The sequence below is a fragment of the Macaca thibetana genome, chromosome 1, assembly GCF_024542745.1.
Source record: "Macaca thibetana thibetana isolate TM-01 chromosome 1, ASM2454274v1, whole genome shotgun sequence".
Classification (NCBI taxonomy): Eukaryota; Metazoa; Chordata; class Mammalia; order Primates; family Cercopithecidae; genus Macaca; species Macaca thibetana.
Window position 1 is genome coordinate 83,492,132 of NC_065578.1, and position 12,889 is coordinate 83,505,020.

At 33.3% G+C, this 12,889-nt stretch overlaps 1 protein-coding gene across 8 annotated transcripts in view; it reads left to right on the forward strand.

Moving 5' to 3' along the window:
* Positions 1 to 12,889, forward strand: part of PRKACB (protein kinase cAMP-activated catalytic subunit beta) — a 165,620-nt gene that overhangs the window by 131,333 nt on the left and 21,398 nt on the right. For all 8 annotated transcript variants that reach the window (XM_050805912.1, XM_050805883.1, XM_050805893.1 and 5 more), the window contains one exon: positions 4,039 to 4,161. In XM_050805912.1, the coding sequence (XP_050661869.1) occupies positions 4,039 to 4,161 (123 nt within the window). The remainder of the gene's footprint in view (positions 1 to 4,038; positions 4,162 to 12,889) is intronic.

Below are 12,889 nucleotides of genomic sequence, written 5' to 3' on the forward strand. Positions count from 1 at the left end.
CAGCAATTGAATAGTTTTAGTTGTATTGAAGGCAGCTCTACTTTTCTAAATAGTGAAATGTGGTGAGAGAAACTGTACCTATATCTAAAAGAATGGTTAACTTTTCCTCTGCCATCTCTTGGTGGAGAAATCTAGAAAGGAGAACCTAACAGTAACCAGGCACAAATAGGCGAGAGGAAAAGGAAGGGAATAAGACACATGCTTCAGTGGTTCCCAAATGGGATCATTGAAATATGGCTAACCTATAGAAGGGTTAAAATAAAAGATTTCTTTCAAGTTTTCTCTCATTATCTTTTGTAATTTAAATAATGTATAACTTCTTGATATTTTATAATCTAAATATCATTGCAGTTAACACATTTCTTTAAATACAGTTAACAAATAATGTGACAACAAAATGAGCACTAAAACTTTTACAAATGTGTATATATTGTAAAAGTAATACTCATTATACAAAATTTAGAAAATACAGAAAAACATAAAGAAACAACCAAAAAAACCTATATGTAATCCCACCAACCTAGAGGCAGCCTTTTTAAAAACATTCATATATATATGTACATTTTAGCTTTTATTTTAGGTTTGGAGTTACATGTGAAGGTTTGTTACATAGGTAAACTCATGTCATGGGGGTTTGTTGTACAGATTATTTCATCACTCAGGAATTAAGCCCAATACCCATAGTTATCTTTCTTATCCTCTCCCTCCTCCCTACCTCCACTCTCAAGTAGAATCCAACGTCTGTTTTTTCCTTCGTTGTCTTCATAAATTCTCATCATTTAGCTCCCACTTATAAGTGAAAACATGTGGTATTTAGTTTTCTGTTCCTGCATTAGTTTGCTGAGGATGATAGCCTCCAGCTCCATCCATGTTCATGCAAAAGACATGATCTCATTCCTTTTTATAGCTTTATAGTATTCCATAGTATATATGTACCACATTTTCTTTATCTAGTCTACAATTGATGGACATGTAGGTTGATTCCATGTCTTTGCTATTGTGAATAGTTCCACAATGAATAAACAAATGCATGTGTCTTTATGATGGAATGATTTATAATCCTCTGAGTATATACCCAGTAGTGGGATTGCTGGGTCGAATGGTAGTTCTGCTTTTAACTCTTTGAGGAATCTCCATACTGCTTTCCACAATGTTTGAACTAATTTACACTCCTACCAACAGTGTCTAAGGGTTCACTTTTCTCTGCAACCTTGCCAGCATCTGTTATTTTTTGACTATTTATTTATTTTGAAGATGGAGTCTCGCTCTGTCACCCAGGCTATAGTGCAGTGTCATGATCTCGGCTCACTGCAACCTCTGCCTCCTGAGTTCAAGCGATTCTCCTGCCTCAGGCTCCCAAGTAGGTGGGACTACAGGCATGCACCACCACATCCAGCTAATTTTTGTATTTTTTGGTAGACACGGGGTTTCACCATATTGGCCAGGCTGGTCTTGAACTCCCGACCTCAAGTGATCCACCCTCCTCGGCCTCCCATAGTTCTGGGATTACAGGTGTGAGCCACTGCGCCCTACCATTTTTTGACTTTTTAATAATAGCCATTCTGACTGGTGTGGAATGGTATCTCATTATGGTTTTGACTTGCTTGCATTTCTCTAATGATAAGTGATATTGAGCATGTTTTCATATCTTTGTTGGCCACGTGTATGTCTTCTTTTGGAAAGTGTCAGTTCATGTCCTTTGCCCACCTTTTCATGGGGTTGTTTGTTTCTTGTAAATTTGTTTAAGATCCGCATAGATGCTGGATATTAGACTTTTGGCAGATGCATAGTTTGCAAATATTTTCTCCCATTCTGTAGGTTCTCTGTTTACCATTGATAGTTTCTTTTGCTGTGCAGAATCTCTTCAGTTTAATTAGATCCCACTTGACAGTGTTTGCTGTTGTTGGAATTGCTTTTGGTATCTTTGTCATGAAACCTTTGTCCATTCCTATGTCCAGAATGGCATTGCCTAGGTTATCTTCCAAGGTTTTTATACTTTGGGGTTTTGCATTTAAGTCTTTAATCAATCTTGAGCTGATTTTTGTATATGGTATAAGGAAGGGGTCTATCGTCAGTCTTCTGCATATGGCTAGCCACTTATCCCAGCACCATTTATTGAATAGGGAATCTTTTCCCCATTGCTTGGTTTTGTCAGCTTTGTCAAAGATCAGGTGGTCGTAGGTGTGTGGCCTTATTTCAGGGTTGTCATAGTTGAAATCATAGTAAATGTATATAGTCTTGTCTCTGACTTTTTTCACTTTTATTATAACAAGCACACAAACATCATTCTAATGGCTTGTTTGCAAATGTACCATAGAGTATTTAGCCACTCTTCTATTGTTGAGTGTTCAGGTTTTATTTTTGGTTTTTGTTTTTTATTATTATAAATAACTTTGATAAACATCCTTATACATAAAGCTTTTTCTATATTTTACATTATTTCCTTAGCATATATTCCCAGAAGTAGAATTACAGGGTCAAGGAGTAGGAACATTTTTAAGGCTTTTGATACATATTGCCGAATTGCTTTCCAAAGTTATTATGCCATTTTACACTTCTACCATTAGTGTATTATAGTGCCTATTTCATAACACTATCACTGGGTATACTCATTTTTAAAATATTTACTAATTTAATAGGTAATAAATTGTATCTCATTGTTTTAATTCTCATGTTTTTGATTTATTTTTCAAATGGTTAATAGCCATTTGGTATTTCTTTGTGTGTCTGTAAATTAATAGTTCATTTCCTTTGCCCATTTGTCTATTGTACTTTAACATTTTTCTTATTGATGTGTTTTGATTTCTATACCTTGGGTATTAACTTGTATCTGACACATTTACTATAAACATTAGCACACAATTTAAACATATAAATCAAAAAGTTAAAGAGAGTTAATGCCTATTTCTACTAGAAAACAAAGTGCTATTCCTATTATACCACTCCTTCCCTTAAAAAGATATATACAGTATCAGGAAAGAAAAAAGAGATAAAGAAAATCTCTATAGCATTATAGTATTATATTTTTGCTAGAATTTTGAAAACTAAGTAGTTTGTAAAGCTAAAATTTTGACAAAAGGGTGGAATGTGGAGAGTCATGATGGTAGAGGGTACCTCTGAGGGCGGAACAATAGATCTGGGTAGAATTCAGCTTATTTCTCTTCATGACCAGGTTGTTGGGGTTGTTAAAAAATGTCTTGTGCCAGTTGATACTGATCATAGTTAATAAACTATATTAGCCTGTTATTCTTACTTATTTTCTTATAAATACTTCCAGATTTTAATTTTAGTAAGCTTAATATGAAAAAAAAAAAACATAACCTTAGATTTTTACATTTGGTTTACAAAGCACTTTTTATACACATTACTGCCTTTCATTTGATACAGTCCTCACAAAACATACCTTTTAGAGATAGGAAGCAAAACAGTAGATAGCAGAAGTAAAGTATACTTAAATATTTACATTAATTGAATTCTACATTAAACTTTTTGCTTTCACAAAATCCTATGAAGCAGATGGGATTATCCCTAGCACATTCACCCTCCTAACTCCAAAAATATAGAATATTTTGAAGTCAACTTCACTATTTACTATGTAGTCCAGTTTCCATTATTTTCTTTGAAAACTTTCGATCTTTCTAGGCATGCTGTGGAAAATCTGATTCATAAGATTATGGGCCTAGAATGGGCCTTAAGAAGTGATGTGATCTAACTGCCTTCCTGTTATTGAGCAAGAACTAACTTATACCAGTGAAATAAAGAAAATTTCATTGTCTATAATATTCTTAATCATTTTAGGAAGAAGATTTAATAATCTTTCCTAATATCCAATTTCAATATCTGGAAATCCTCTCCTTTGTTTAATTTAAATCTGACCTGATACATTTGGTGCATTTTTAAATTCTGTCCTGAATAGCTGCTCAGCAATTGCTTTAAAAAATTTTTTATATGCTTCCAGATCATTTTGAAATTGTCTTTGATTTCATTCTCTTCTGAGTAACTTAAATAACAGTTGACATTGGTGTTGATTTATCTCAGGGCTACAATAAGGCAGTGGATTGGTGGGCATTAGGAGTGCTAATCTATGAAATGGCAGCTGGCTATCCCCCATTCTTTGCAGACCAACCAATTCAGATTTATGAAAAGATTGTTTCTGGAAAGGTAAGTAAAATATTTTATTATTCCTCTCTTATTACTGTACATGAATTTTAAGCTTCATGTATTGAAACTATATTGTGTCATAATTATTATTCTACATTGGGAAAAATATAGAAAAATCTACAGTTGCTGCTCTTAATAGCATAAGAAATGAATCATTTCAGTTTCTTAAGAAAAAAAGGGCAGTTTTATAAAGAAATTAACAAAACAGTAAAGCAATTTCTATATTTAGTATTTTTACCACAAAGAACAGGATCATAGCCATAATTCTCAATATTCCTTCAAATAAATAAAAATAGTTTATTATTTCATACGTCTATCTTCATGGAGAAAAGTTTTTGGGGCTGTTTTATATGCCCTTCCATTTTCAGGAGAGACTTCTTGTTTTAATTATGTCCAATACTATAAAATTGGAAGTAAAAGTAAATACAAAATGAATGAGGCTTTTTAAGATGGAAATTTATAGAACTGACTTTAACAGAATTGTTCATATAGATTGTGATTATAATTGTCATTGGTTTTTAGCAAACACGGAAATAACATTAATTTTTCTTGAACATGAGTAGACTTACTATGTTGTAGTATTTTACGTTTTGTAAATTTCTTTCTAAACCTTCCTTCTTTTGCACTTATAACCTCTAATTTTGCTTTCAAGAGTATTTTGTTTAGGGTCAATCATTTGTGCTTGCCTTAACTCAGACCTCAGATCTTTTTTAAAAAAGACCATATTCAATTCAATAGAAATGAGCTTGAATTTCCTGTCATGCAGCAAAAGAATAGGCTTTTAAACATTCTCAGAAGGAGACCTTCTATACATTAACGACAAAATATATGGGAAGGGGTATTTTGCTTATTTTCCCTTCTTTCTATTTCTACATTTCGTACTACTTTGTCTTTTCTTTCCCACATAGTCCTGTTTAGAATATGATCAGGAAATGGAGCATCAATCTTGATACCACGTTAGCCTGAGATGTTATATAGTTGAGGTTTTTTTATTTTTTGTTTGTTTGTTTTGTATTTTGTGACCTTCTTAGGCAGAGATAAGCCTAATCAATCTGAAGAATCTTATAGGAGATAGTGGGAAAGTCTTTATTTCTTTGTATCTCAGCCATATTCAAGCTCTACATTTAGTGTGAAAGCTTACCCTTGACATCTATCAACTTACAGTTTCCATTGTTAACTATTCTCAAGGTACCCTGAATGTCGATAATGTGGTAATTTATCTTTTTTGCCAACACTCAAATTTACATCATAGATGCTGCATAGCTGGGCTGTAGGAACAAGACACTTGCCAATAGAATTAGTCTATCCAATCGCCTAGAATATACATTTCAGCACAGTATTGTTCCCTATCTCAGAGTACATATGCAGTCTGCCTGGATCACAAGATTTTCCCTTGTATTTTGCCACATTTTATGTAGAAAGTTTTATGTATTACCAGTATTCACAAATTAGGTGACTGATTGAAGAATTTATACCCCAACTATGTCAAAGGTAAAAAAATAAATACCTCTTACAGATAAATAAACCAAGCTAGATGTTGAACACTGCACTGATAAAGGCAATACAGAAAAGCAGAATGCAGTACTTATTTAAACAAGTATTAATATCACTGCTGTTCTTGTTACATTTGTAGATCTCTGGCTTCAGATTTCTTATCTTTGTAATTGTTTTCCCCCAGCAGAACTTTTGATATGAACAAAACAAAGCTTTGAGAAAAATTAACAGACAAGGCAGTGATTTATTTTTGAAGAATTTGAGAAGTGTAGACTCTCAAGAGGACTAAAGGTCATATGAAGAATGATGAGAGAACCAAAATACATTAAAATCACAAATGGAAGAAGAATATTTTACTAATACAAAAACTAAGAATGTAAATATAATAATTGTTTCAAATAATTTAATTGACAGTAATTATAAAGTTCTTGAATCTTTAGTATATTGCTTTTATTTATGCTTAACTTCATATAAGAAATGCAGTTTTCTAACAAGGATACTGCCATAACTAAATTTACATTTATTAAGAAAAACTGCTTTAGTTAAAATTAATGTATCTTCATCTTTATGCATTGGCCTCAATTTGCCGATCATTCTCTATTGGTTAAAATTTATATTCAGCTGTTTATGAATATATATATTCATTTTATATCAAACTTTAAAATTTTGTATCTAATAATCTGCATATATTCTAAAATCATAACAGTCTAAATTGTAGGCACCTTATAAGAATAACAACATAAAACTTTATTATATCACAATATTCTGTTTTCCCCTTCATTTATTTAGAAATGTGACAGGATATTTGGTGTACTTTTGTTTTTTAGCTAAAAGTACCAGATTATCTTTCCCCATATGGGACATAAAATTATCCCTATCTCTTACTCCCTTTACTCATCTAAAGTAGGAGTCATGAAAGCGGAATTTTTGCCATTAAAAGGCGCTGTATTATGTGAAGTTAGATTGTATTAACCATTTCCCAATAAATCATCTGTTTAAACACTCAGATTCAAACTAGAATGTGTCTCTATTCACATTGCAAAAATATTATTGTCTCTCTGGTTAGTAGCTAAAGCCAAATTGGAAACTAACTAGTTTTTTAAATTTTGCAAATTATTAAAAATCCAATTTGGTCTTATATTTGTGGATCCCCATATTTATATTTGCATTTGAACTTTTAATGGTTTTAATGATATATCATTTAAGAATGTGCTTTTCATTCAGAATTGTTTTTGTTGATTTTAGAAGCATATTATTTTATGCAACCACATCTTATATTGATTATATCCTCCATTCTGAAGTCATGTTATAAAGGTTATAGGTATCAGTGACTTATCAAAGTTAAAGTTAAATTTATTAATTAAGTGATAAATTCACTGAAGTACGTATATATGAACATTAGATTGTAAAATACTTTCTCTATTACAATATTTTAACTCAAGCTGGTATTTTTAAATGCACACAAAGATGATCAATCAACTTGTTAGATTCTCTCCTACACATATTTTGCCTTTAAAAAAACAGAGGAGGTGGTATTTAAATGTCAAATTATTCATGCAATGTTAGGGTTTGAGTCTACAAATTCATAGTTGAAAGAAAAGACTTATGATTCCTGCATTAACTATGCCTCATCCTAGCAATACATATGCTGAGTTTCTGTATGTAGTCTTTAAATTTCATGCCTCAGTGTCATGTACTCCATGACAAGAATCAGTTATGGTCTCTATAGCACCTCTATCTGGCTGCATTACCCATGTAAATATAGAAAGTTTATATTGCAATCAAAAATTATACTTGCATGTAAGGTACTCAAGTAACAGCTACTATGGAAACCATAACTTTAGAGCCCTTGGCTTATGTAATTAAAAAAAAATTCTTAGCTTCAACATACCTAATGTGAATATTGTTCCATGCTTAATGAGTAACAATATGTAAGGAGACATTATGCAAAATATAGAAGCATAAACATAAGCATATACTGAATGATCAAAGAGTTGGTTAATTTTTCCTGAAGGGAAACTCAATATTTACATGAAGAGTAATTGATTATCAGCCCAATTGCTATTCCTTTCTGTCTCAGGGGTCCCTAAGACTATCTCCAGGTTTGGTGATTCACCAGGAGGACTCAACAAGATTCAGCATACAGTGGTACTTGAGGCTAAGATTTATTTCAACAAAAGTGTACAAAGTGAAGATAGCAAAAGTCCAGAAGACACCAGGCACAAGCTTTCAAGAGTCCTCTCCCAGGGCAGTCACAAGGGGTGCACATAATTCCTTCAGCAACAAACTCTGACAAGCGTGAAATTTTATCTACCAGCAATACTCATTAAATACTCAATGCCCAAGGTTTTCTTTGGGGGTTGGTCACATATGCACCCTCTGCCTACCGCATGCCAAAATCCCAGGCTCCCAGAACAAAAGTAGATGTTCAGAATAAACTATGTTGTTTGTACCAACAGTCTAGGCACAGTGAGCCACTCTAATCCTTTAGGGAAGGTTTCATATTGGTATAAAGACACTGGTACTATTCAAATTGCCAGACATCTCCCAAGGGCCAAACTTGTAAGCAGTTCTTTCTAAGGGTAGCAATCTCAGGCCTGCTATGTTAACTATTTTCTACACACATTCTGTTTCCTAAATAACATACACATATGCAGATATTCCACTATACTTTTTCTAAGATACTATTGTTAATGCTTTTGGGGAAATTACAATATCATTTACTACTTTGCTATGGCCATAGTTAAAGAGACTTAGAAGTACTCGGAAATCATTTTCATAAAACACAAAAGCAGTTTTACTCTTTTTGTAAAACCCAGGGCCAGTTTTAAACACTTCACTGTGGTTATTTAAAATTCTTATTAATACCTTCTTTGGTGACAGCTCTTGTGGTCCTATGAGCAAATAATTGCAAAACTGGCTTCTTATGTGAGAGCAGGGGGAGGGAGAATGGGGCAGATCATAATCCTCTGCAACCTTGTAGACTCATATCTACCACTGTTTCTGCATAGGTAAGGGAACAGAATAGAGAGCCCATAGATGCAGTACCAATATTTATAAATATTTTTAATGTCTTAGCTCTTTCTTTTCACATGTAGAATCCAGGCTGATTAAAGATGCCCAGGTCTTATGAGGTACTGTGGAACTCGGCACCATATCTACAACATGCCTAGTATATGAAAAGTTATTATGCCTGTTGAAAAATTGTCTAATGTATATGTTCATTTTTGATCAATGAATTCTTTACTGGGATTGCAGATATTTTGAGAACTTATTGTACCTAATTTAGAAATAATTTGTTAAAATTTATCTCAACATGCTCATAGCCAGTAGTTAATAGATTATTGCTTCTTGGCTGTGTACAAACTCTTTTGAGTCATGTAAGCCTATAGTAAATTTTATCCCAATTCATAAAAGATAATGTTACTAGTTAAATGATCCTTTATCCTGCCAATAACTGCAGAATAGCACTAAGATTTTTCCCTTCTTTCGAAGAACAACTTTGTAATTTCTGTGATTAAGCTTAGTGTAAACCAATTTGATTTGGCCTCATTTTATTTCTTTTTCTTATTATTATTTTTATTTTTTACTTTTTTGAAATGGAATCTTGCTGTGTTGCCCAGGCTGAAGTGTAGTGGCACAGTCTTGGCCCCCTGCAGCCTCTGCCTCCCGTGTTCAAGTGATTCTCCTGCCTCAACCTCCTGAGTAGCTGGGACTACAGGCGTGTGCCACCACACCCGGCTAATTTTTGTGTTTTTTGTAGGGACAGGATTTCACTATGTTGGCCAGGCTGGTTTTGAAATCCTGACCTCAAGTGATCCACCTGTCTTGGCCTCTCAATTTACTTAATCAAATTACTGGGATTACAGGCATGAGCCATAGCACCCAGTCGGCTTTATTTTATTTCTAAAAGAAAAAAAAGTCAGTAAACCAGATAGTGATTTTAAATCACTCAGTATGGATACCATGAACAACATGAATGGATTTACTTTTTGGTTGTAACTTCCTCTTGAATTTTTAGAAAATAATAGTTATTCCTAAAACTCAAATGTGCAAGACTTTATAATCAGTGCTGAAAGCAGAAAAAATATTCTGTTGAGTTTGCTCAATTCAGAGTGAGTTTTATAGTTCGTTTAACGTATTATATAATGTAATTTGATGGTAGTTTAGGATATCAGCCATATTGACAATGGTGTCTTTATAAAACAAAGTTATAGTAAGACATTTTCTCCCTCACTTTATCAAACTTAGGACCTTAAGAAAAGATGAAAGTGTTTGTTCTATAAATTAACAGGTGGAGCCTGAGACAAGAAGAAAGGAGGAACTTCCTATACTTTCCCAATGACTTTTCTAGCACAGACTGTCCTTGGCGCATCTGTAAAAATAATGATAGATATGGCTGTCTTCCAAGTTCTTTCTTTAATTCAAAAATTCAGTTTCAGATCATTAAAATAGTATTCTAATGGGAAGGCTTAAAAAATGAAAACTGTGTTGAATTAATGTCTGCAAAATACTAGGCATAATACAAGGCAGTTTCATGTAAGTTACATAATTTCTTTTCATAACTGCTAGATGAGATATACTCTCATTGTTTTATAAATGAGGAAACTGAGACTCAGAAAGTTAAGAGTTTTCCCTAGATTGCAGAGCATGTATGTAGTGGAGTTGGGATTGGAACCCAGGAATTCTTTCTACTAAAGAAATAGCTTGGTAGAATTTTTAGGTGGCAAGGATGTTCACTTTTATTTCGTTTAACTCTCTAGTCCTGTATGTAGGTAAATCAAAAATCAGAATTACCCAAAGACAAAAGGTAGTTTGTGGCAAAGCAAGAAATAGAAGAATCTAGTTCAGTGATTCATTTGTTATTCCTTCACTTGGCTTCAGTGACTTTGTATCACTAATCATTCCCTCTCAATCTCCTTGGCTTGATCCTCTTCTCTTCTTTCTCTGCACTTCCTCAATGGGTGGTTTCATCCAGTCTCATGACTTAAATGCTCAGGACAATTCTCAAACTCATTTTTCCAGTCCATACATGTTTCTGAAATTCCATACTCTTGTATCTAGTTTCTAACTTGAAATCTTCACTTGGATATCTAATATATACCTCAAATTCAACCTGTCTAAAACTGACAAGTTTTTGTCCTCTTTCCTACACTCCACCCACCCCCCTTCACGAAGCCTTCCTCGTCTAAACTGATGGCAACTCCACCCTTTCAGTTGGTCAGGCCAAGACACATTGGAGTCCTCACTTCATATCTAATGCACAGGGAAACCATTTTTACTTTGTCTTTAGAATTTACAGAATTCAGCCACTTCTTACCACATCCACTGCTGTTGCTCTTAAGTGAGTCACTAGAGTGGTTCCTTAAAAATGTTAAATCATATCCTATTATTCTTTTTAAAACCTTGCAAGGATTCCCCATTTTCTTCAGAGTAAAAGTCAAACACCTTACAATGCAAAGTTTTATGAAGAAGATAGGATAACATTGTTAAAGGATCCCTCGGTTGCTAAGTTTTAATTGTCTTCTTCACTAGAATGTAAACTCCATGAAGTCAGAAATCTTCATCTTATTTTGTTTACTTATATAATCCAAGCACAAATTCCTGAGATATATTAGTAAGCACATAGTACTTGCTTAGTACAAGCATAACACATAGTAGAGGTTCAATGAATATTTGTCAAATTTCAATTCATGCATTCATTAAATACTTATGAAGCTCACAGTATGTGCCAGACCAGTTCTGCATGCTGGATACAGCAAGTCAGTTGTGGTCTCTGCCTTCATGAAGCTTTCATGAAGTGTGCTCTATCTTTGGTGTCTTTCCTGAGAGTTACTGACTCAAGAGGTCTTCTGTGGATTCAAAACTTTTTTTTAAGTATCACAAGTGATTTTGATAAACACCATGTGTTGAGAGCTTGTTTTGTGTATCTGTACCTCACTGGGGAATTAGATTTATTCTCCAGAAAATTTAATTAGAAAAATCAGAAGTAATATAGTCTCTAATGGTTGGAAAATATTCCTAAACAATAAATAATATTGAAGAAAAAAATATTGAAGAAAACACCTTGGGAGATGTACATATCACAAACACCTATTTTATGTTATACAAACACTTCTTCCATGTTAAATGATGCCAGTTTCCCATAACCTTATCTCTCAGACCTAATGGCTAAATGATTTTAGACTGTCTTTCTCTTTTCAACATCTGGCTCTTTACATTTACTTTCACATTATTTGCCCTATCTTGGACTGGCAAAAAGCTCATAGGTATATGACAGGAAGATTAAGTTATTTTCCCAATAATTCCACTAACTGAGTTGGTAGTCTCACTGGAGCTCAGATTCCTTATCTTTAAAATGAGAGTTTAGACTCAAACTAAGCACCCTCTAGCTCCAATATTAGAAGATTTTGATTTCACTTTCTATAGTAGTTATAATTGATAATATGATAAAAGTAATACCCTTTTGATATAGTTTTAAAGGAAAAATTAGATAGTCACTCTTCCCATCATAGAAATCTTTAGTGTCTCGAGGTTGATGTATTACAAATAAAAGTTGTGCATTTAAAACAATTTTGTTGAAGTTATTTTCTGTTTTTCACTAATTCCGGTTTGATAAATCAACATGGCTCTTTGGAAAGTTCAGTCAACAAGGAAATTACATTTCAAGTTAAATTTCAGAATAATCATGGGAAAAAATACTTTCACAATGACTTTCATTATTTCTCCCCCAAAATACTTTAAATACGTGACAGATTCCCATTATTAACATGGACTACTATGAGAGTGTGGGCTACCTGTGAGAATCTCTGGAGAAGAGGGTGTGATATGGAGGTGAGGAGGATATGTCCATAATTTGAAAAGGTTCCCAAATCATTCTGATATCTGCGGTCATGACCTCCCATCACTCCCCATTTGAGAATCACTGTTCTGAAGATTAAGAGACACACACACACACACACACACACACACACACACACACACACAGAGTCAAGACCATCACTTTATTTGCATTCCAAAATAAAGAACTACATTATTTAGATGCTTTTATTTTTCATGCATTCTATTGCATATTACCCGAATTCCAAAGATAATTTATATGTAGTATATTACTGTCTGCTGTGTGAACATAATGAAAGAGATAACTGGTACATTACTATTGAACAGTTCACACAAATTTAATCCTAAACAAATATAGATGTACTTCAAATAAATTATTTCTTTGGAATCTAAA